The sequence below is a fragment of the Lontra canadensis genome, unplaced genomic scaffold (assembly GCF_010015895.1).
Source record: "Lontra canadensis isolate GAN:19392208 unplaced genomic scaffold, GSC_riverotter_1.0 scaffold25, whole genome shotgun sequence".
Classification (NCBI taxonomy): Eukaryota; Metazoa; Chordata; class Mammalia; order Carnivora; family Mustelidae; genus Lontra; species Lontra canadensis.
The window spans coordinates 11192445-11199288 of NW_022631019.1; the positions used below are offsets into that span (position 1 = coordinate 11192445).

General features: G+C 61.6%; 1 protein-coding gene across 1 annotated transcript; it reads right to left on the reverse strand.

The window, feature by feature from the left end:
• Window positions 1-2601, reverse strand: HSPB7 (heat shock protein family B (small) member 7). Its single transcript, XM_032863511.1, has 3 exons — window positions 2298-2601; window positions 1655-1788; window positions 1-447 (listed from the first exon to the last, which is right to left on the reverse strand). Exons 1-3 carry the CDS (start codon window positions 2503-2505, stop codon window positions 268-270), a joined length of 522 nt encoding a protein of 173 aa, XP_032719402.1. The 5' UTR covers window positions 2506-2601; the 3' UTR covers window positions 1-267.
• Between the last annotated feature and the right edge of the window lie 4243 nt (window positions 2602-6844).

The following is a 6844-nucleotide window of genomic DNA, read 5'->3' on the forward strand; positions in this document are numbered from 1 at the left end:
TTTTCCATCTAAATCCCTTTATTCCGGATTCAGTGAAAGAGGCCACATCTGGAATCTGGGGGCCATTGGTAAGGCAAAAGGTTCCCTGGCCTGCCCTGGAGAGCAGAAGGCCTCAGTTTAGCGGGCAGGGGGTAGGTGACCCACCTCAGGGCCTGGAACTTGAGCTGAGATGTTCTGCAAGCTGTCATGAGGGGTGAGGAAAACGTCTCTGGCAGGCCAGTGGGGGCAGAAGAGGGGAAACGGGAGGGGACGGGGAGGGGGAGGCCCTCAGATTTTGATCTCCGTCCGGAAGGTCTGCTGGACGTGCTCCGTGTGCGGGTGGCGCCGGGCCCGGATGGTGAGGCTGCCGTCCTCCCTCAGGGCCGAGGTCACTGAAGTGGGGTCCACGTCCTCAGGCAACTGGCACTTGTGAGCGAAGGTGTTCATGACTGTGCCATCAGCTGCCAGCTGGGGAAGGGGTGATGGGTCAGGGCTGGGTGCCCCTACCCCTGTCCTGTGCAGGTCAAGCCACAGCCCTTTTTCCTCCTCTCGCACCAGCCAGGCCCCCGCGCACACACATTGAGGGCTCTAGTCTCAGGTGCAGAGGGGCTGGCCTGGGTGGCTGTGGCCGGGACTGCGCGCAACAGGGTGCTCAGAGGAGCCCTGGCGCTCCCCAGGGGGGAGGTAAGGGGCTGGGGGGGGCTAGCTCAGGGAGGAAGCAGCTGAGTGGCGGAGTCTGGAGCTCCTGAGCAGAGAAGAGAAGACAGCACGGAGATGGGCCATGCCCCCTGGGATGCCCAGACACGTCCCTGGCTGGACGGGCCGCCCCTCCCCCCGTGGCTTGGCCGGCACACAGTGTCCAGAGGAGCCTGGGGTGGCTGAGTCACTGGCGAGGGTTGCCGGCTGGCACGTGCCGCCCGCTGGTCCTGGTGCCCACAGTCCTCGGCTTCTCTGGCCGGGGTGCTGGGGCGGCCTGCCCTCTGTGCTCAGCAGAGGAAGTCAGGTCACAGAGGATCTGCAGGAAGCCTTGGACAGACCCTGTGTGCGGGGCCGCTGTGGCTGTGGCCCTCCGGGAGCAAGCCGGGCCACACCCTCCTTCCCAGTAGAGGCCTCCTGGGAGCTGGGACTCTGAGACCCTAGTGACCCAGTGACCCTGAGACCCTTGGGTGCAGGAGTTGTGAGGTCTGGAGTGCCTCTGAGCCTGAATGGCAAGGTCTCAGCCCAGCCTTGGGCCCCGTTGGAGGATCCCAGGGTAGGGGCTGAGCCTCCGGGTGGGGGAGGAAAGAGGGACTTGAAGGTGTCACGTGGGTGGGCTCTTCTCCCCACCTACCCACATGCCTGCCAGAAAAGCTGTCCCCACTCAGCTACCATCTCCATCCTCTCGGCTGCCTCCTCTCCTCACCTCCTCTGGTGCCCCCTGCCTGCATCCCTGCACGCCTCTCCCGTTCCCCCATGGCTCCCTCAGCTGCCCTTGGCTCCTAAAGGAGGGGTCTCCACGCCTTGGGGCAGGGAGGGGCAGCAGCGGTGGGTGGGGAGGGGTAGCCCTCGGCCTTCCAAGTGACAGGAGCAAGGGCTGCAGTCCGGGTCTGGGGTCCCAGCAGGGGCAAAGGGGTTGGGGGGACACTGCACGGAGGGTATGGTGGAATGAGGGTCCGGGCAGGGCGGGCAGGCTCACCTTCTCAGCCCGCACCTCGATTTGGTTGTTGGAGGTGGTGACGATGATGTCTTCAGGTGAGAAGTCACTCACGTCCACCGCAAACTCATAGGCGTCCCTGAGAGTCTTGATGTTGCCCTGTCCCCCGGGCCGGGCTGTGGGGAAGGCTGGTGAGAGCTGAGCCCCAGGCAGGCCTGCCTCTAGAACCTGGGTTCCCGGCTCCTCCCCGCAAGCCTGGCCTCCCCCTTGGCTATTGTTGCTAACCAACCCGCCCCCCCCGCCCACCTCTCCTCGCCTCCTGCAGCCCACCTTTTTCATGGGCAGCTGAGTGACCCTGTGGGCGGCAGCCCGCCCGGGACTGGAGGCTGGAGGGTGCCTCCCACCCCTCAACCCCGTTCAGTCCTCCAGGGCTCCAGGGAGGACCTGGCCCTGGGCCCTGTGTGGCCACTGGTGTCAGAGCGAACCCCTGGGCCTACAGCTGTTCCTTGAAGGCCAGTCTGTTCTTGGGGCCACATCTGTCTCTGTGGCCACGTCTGTCATGGTGGCCACACATGGCTACGGTCGGGCAGCACCTGCTCTGGGCAGCTCAGCAGCAGCATTCACAGGTGCCCTGGAGCAGGTGTCCCCTCCCTGAGCATCTTCCCTCTGAGCCCTGACGACTTGCCTGGGAAGGCCAGGGGCTCCGAGCGGGGCCGCATGAAGCTGCCAAAATCCTCGGAAAACATGCTCAGGGCTTTCTCCATGGGTGGGTCCTGGGCCGGGAGGGCACGGGAGGCTGAGGAGGATGAGGACGAGGATGAGGACGAGGATGAGGACGAGGAGGAGTGGAAGCTTCTCTCCGCTCTGAAGGTGGAGGAGGTCCTGTGGCTCATCCACGGGCCGGCGGCCGGGCGCTGGCCAGGCGGACAGAGGGACAGGAGAGGGTGTGGGCGGCAGGCTCTGGGGGAGCGTGCCCGGCCCTGGCTGCCGGCGCTTTATAAGGCCCGACCGGCCCTGGGCTTGGGGCCAGCCCCTTGTCTCCGAGCTAAATTTAGGCCTCGCCTCGGCCCAGAGGGGGCTGGAAATCTTCTCCGGTGAGGCGGCCCTGCTGACAGTCCGACACACGCAGACCCAGGCTGAGCTCATGGCCCGGCATTCCAGGCCGATAAGTCCAGCCTGGGGCCTCCGCAGCGACGGGCCGGGGGCAACCTGTCCCCTCACCACTCGGACCCCTGTGCCTGCCACAGGACCTTGTGTGTGTGGTGTCTCTGTGTTCCTGCCTCCCCCATCAGCCTGGGGTGGGGGGTGCTCTCTAGGGACTGTGCCTCCCCCATCAGACTGCAAGCTTCTTGAGGATAGGGTTTTCTGCTTCCTGTGCCCTCTCCCTCAAACTTCCAATCCTTGGGAAGAGGGGATCTGGGTGGTGGGCAGTCAGGTCAGCAGGGTCCCAAGGTCCTGGCTCTGGGGAGAGCAGGAGATGTGAGGTCAGAAGGTGGGGCAGGTGGAAACCTTCCACCTGTTGGACCCCGTGTGAGAGACTCCTCCCTCAGGACAGATAATGTTTATAGCCATGTCTTAGGGAGGCCTGAGACAGCCCTTGGGGGGCGGGCGGGGTGGCTAGAATGTGCAGCTGTCCCCCCGCCCGCTCCCACGGGGACCCAGATTCTTGCCCTCTCCCCACTCTCAGAACATTATGGGGCCCCAAGAGGAGGAAGCTGGTGGCCCTTGGCCGGGGTGGGGGTTGGACCAGGACTGCGGGGGGCAGATAATTTGATAAGTGTCCTTAAAAGTCTAGAAGGTTATGTCACTGGGAACTGTCTGTTTGAGCTCCAGCTCCATGTAGATGCTCTGGGTCGTGGGGGGCAGGATTTCAGGGAGAGGTAAAGGAGAATTCCACAAGATGCTATTCTAGTTCTGATTTCTGGAGTGCCTCCTGCCTGTGAACTTTCCAGCGAGGCCCCACTTGATCCCCACTCGGCTGGGCTTGGGGAAAGAGCTGTTGTTCCCATTTTACAGGTGGGAAAGTGGAGCCTCACAGAGAGGGCGGGGTTTGCATGTGGGTAAGTGGCAGAGCTGGGATTCAGACCCAGGGGCCTCTGATTCAGAGCCCTCCAGGAAGGGCTCCTAGATGGCTCAGTTCAGGTCAACATCCCAGGGTCCTGGGAAGCAGCCCCACATCGGGCTCCCTATTCAGACTTGGGGAGGGTAGTCTGCTTCTCCCTCTGCCCCTCCCCTGCTCCCTGCTTATGCCTTCTCTTTCTAATAAACAAATAAAATTAAACGGACAAACAAAAAAACAATCCAGGATGCCTGGGTGACTCAGTTGGTTAAGTGCTGCCATCAGCTCAGGTCATGATCCCAGGGTCCTGGGATTGAGTCTCTGCTCAGTCCTGCTGAGCGGGGAGCCTGCTTCTCCCTCTGCCTCTGCCTGCCACTCTGCCTGTTGTGCTCTCTCTCTCTGTTTGACAAATAAATAAATAAAAATTAAAAAAAAAATAAAACAACACAACCCTCCAGGAGGCTGGGGTGACCTGACCATACACGTATGGAGACAGACTGGCCCAGAAGGCCCTCTCTGGCCACCCACGGCTCAACAGAGCCAGGACTGACATCAGGTGGGGGTGTGGGCAAGGGGTGAAGCAGGGGAGGCTATTCTGGGCTGTGGGCGCTGCCCAGGCTACTGTGTGGGGTTTCTGCTCTTCTCTCCAAATCCTGCCCTTCCTGCCCAGACCTGCTCTGATTCCTCCTCCTCCAGGAAGGCCTCTGTGATTGCTGCAGCCACACAGAGGTCAGATTGGCGGTTCACCTGGTGCAGAGGTCCCCCCTTTCCCCATTAGACTGGGGGTTCCTGAAGGTGGGGGCTGTTCTTTTCTTGGGTTCCCACAGAGCACCATCCTTGGGGGGCTCCTTCTAGGGATAATCACTGGTGCTTGTGGTCTGTGGGTGGGGGCAGTGTGGAGCTGGAAACTGGGGGGAGTGGCTAGAGCAAGAGGGGGTCTGCATCCTAGTGAATGTTCCTGTTGGGCCCGTGTCGCCCATCCTGGCCAAGGGGTTCCAGTGGGGCTGCCAGGAAGTGACCAGCACGAGGCAAGATGGAAAGAGGGTAGGGGCGGGGGTGGGGGGCCCAGAGGCCTCCCGGCCGCCAGGGAAACAGGAGCCAGTGGCTAAATGCAGACACACTGTCATGGTGCTGAGGGCCTGAGTCACTGCTCCTGGACGTCAGATCCCGTTACCCACCCCCGCCCACCGTTCCTCCTCCCCTTCCCCCTGTCCCTGAGACATGGCCCATAAATGTCCTGGATCGTCTGGCTTCTGTGGCCAGGAGGGACCTCAGAAGGTCATCGAGGCCATGCCCCTGTCTCTGGGCGTGCTCACCCTCCAGATCACAGGGATAGAAGGAACATCTGAGATGATCCAATGCTTTGAATCCTAAACCTGCCAGGGCGGCCTGGTCACCTGGAGGAAACTTAAACGCACACAGACTCTTCCTCTGCGCACCAAGATTATGACTTGGGCTCTTGGGAAGGGACAGGGTATCTGTTCCCATCAGCTCCGCACACGGCTGCACAGCTGGCCCATAGGCCAGAGTTTGGAAACTGCTCATCGCTCAGCAGATGTTTGCTGAACACCTGCTATATGGGGGGCGGGGGCTGTTCTAGGCTCTGGGGGAGTCATGATGAATGAGGAATGCATCCATGACACTCCGGCTCTCCTCATGGGACAGAAGAGGACACCAAGGCTCTGAGCCGTGGAGGACCCTGTGGTGACAGAGTGGCAGGGTGACAGAGCCGTTCTAGCATCAAGGTTGCTCTTACCCTCCACGGCACTGGGGCTGGATGCAGGAAAATGGCTTTGGGAGGGACTCTGCTACTCTCTCCCCAGCTTCCTGGTGTTCCCAGGGCGGGAAGGTGAGGGTGTGGACGGGCAGCACCTGCCAGGCGGCTGAGGCCGGCTGTGGGATCATAGCCTAAGGCTGCCCGGAGCCAGAGGCTGGGGTTTGGGATGTCAGCAGGGCAGGCAGTTATCCTGTTACTGTAGCAGTCGCCAGGCTGGGGCCCCGCAAGGCAACAGTGGGCCCAGCCCCTGCGGAGCAGCAAGCCCCACCCACCTCCCCCCTTGCAGGCACATGGGCTCCTGTTTGGGATGGACTTGGCCAGGCATCCAGGAGCAGAGGGTGGCTCAGGGTCCCAGGATTTTGGCAAGTCACCGAAGGGTCATCAAGATTTTCAGAAAGGAGCTTTGTCTGGGGGAGGGAGAGAGGGCAGTTATCCCAAATCTTTCCAAAAGGGACGTCAGACTCAAATCCTCTGCTTTGTGCCCAAACCCCTGTCCTGACTGATGAAAGCCACAGGGGCTGGAGGAGCCCGAGGGAGGGGAGAAGCAAGACAGTCTAGATCTGGGTTCAGCCTCTGCTGTGTGACTTCAGAGAAGTCACTACACCTCCCTGATCCTCTGTCATCTGCCAAATGGTGATGCTGCCCTTGACTCACAAGGATGCGGGAGGATAACTGTGTTGCAGACCTAGAGGGCCTGGCGTGTGGCTGGCACATAATCTGTGCTTGCTCCCTCCCCCTCATGCCCTCACCCCTACCCTCTGCTGGGGCAGGACCGTCTGGTGCATCTACTGAGAAGCATGGTGGTTTGAGAGGTCCTTCCCTGAGGCTAGAGGGGCTGGACCTGGGGATCAAGTTCAAGTTCCTCCCCAGGCCTCAGAGGCCTGCAGCACCCCACATCACCGCACTGCTCCCATTTGTCAGTCTCCTCCCGCCCCCCACCCCCCAGCAAGGTGGGCGGCGGAGCCGGGTGCAGGCTTTGGAGTCTTACAAACCTGGCTGAGAATTCCGGCTCTGCCCCTTGGTCTCTGTGACCTTGGACAAGCAGCATCACCCCTCAGAGACTCCAATGTCTTTAACACGGGATCTAGTTCCTGCCACCTCGCTGGGTTTCGGTGAGCACGCACCGATTTGGGGGAGGGCTGAGCACAGAGGCTGGCACACAGCAAGGGTGCGGTAGTAAGGGGGCCCTCGCCTTTACCCAAGGTCTTCCTCCAGCTCTATCGGCTTTCTTCCCTCTCCTTTCCCTGCTTCCTCAAACCCTTTCCGTGTCCAGCTCTGAGGATCCAGCCCCCGCAGAGGACCCCCCACTGTGCTGCTGGGTACAGGAGCTTCTCCACCTCCTCCATGTCCCCCAGCCAGCCGCGGGGAGCCCCCAGCGTGGTCGAGTGCCACCCTC

Bases quoted from the DNA above. Each gene is read 5' to 3' on its own strand.
- HSPB7 (XM_032863511.1), bottom strand. From the start codon at position 2,505: ATGAGCCACAGGACCTCCTCCACCTTCAGAGCGGAGAGAAGCTTCCAC. The intron at 1,789-2,297 runs GCAAGTCGTCAG...CCTTCCCCACAG, and splicing joins GGAGCCCCTGGCCTTCCCAG to CCCGGCCCGGGGGACAGGGC. The intron at 448-1,654 runs GTGAGCCTGCCC...CCCCTTCCCCAG, and splicing joins TCGAGGTGCGGGCTGAGAAG to CTGGCAGCTGATGGCACAGT.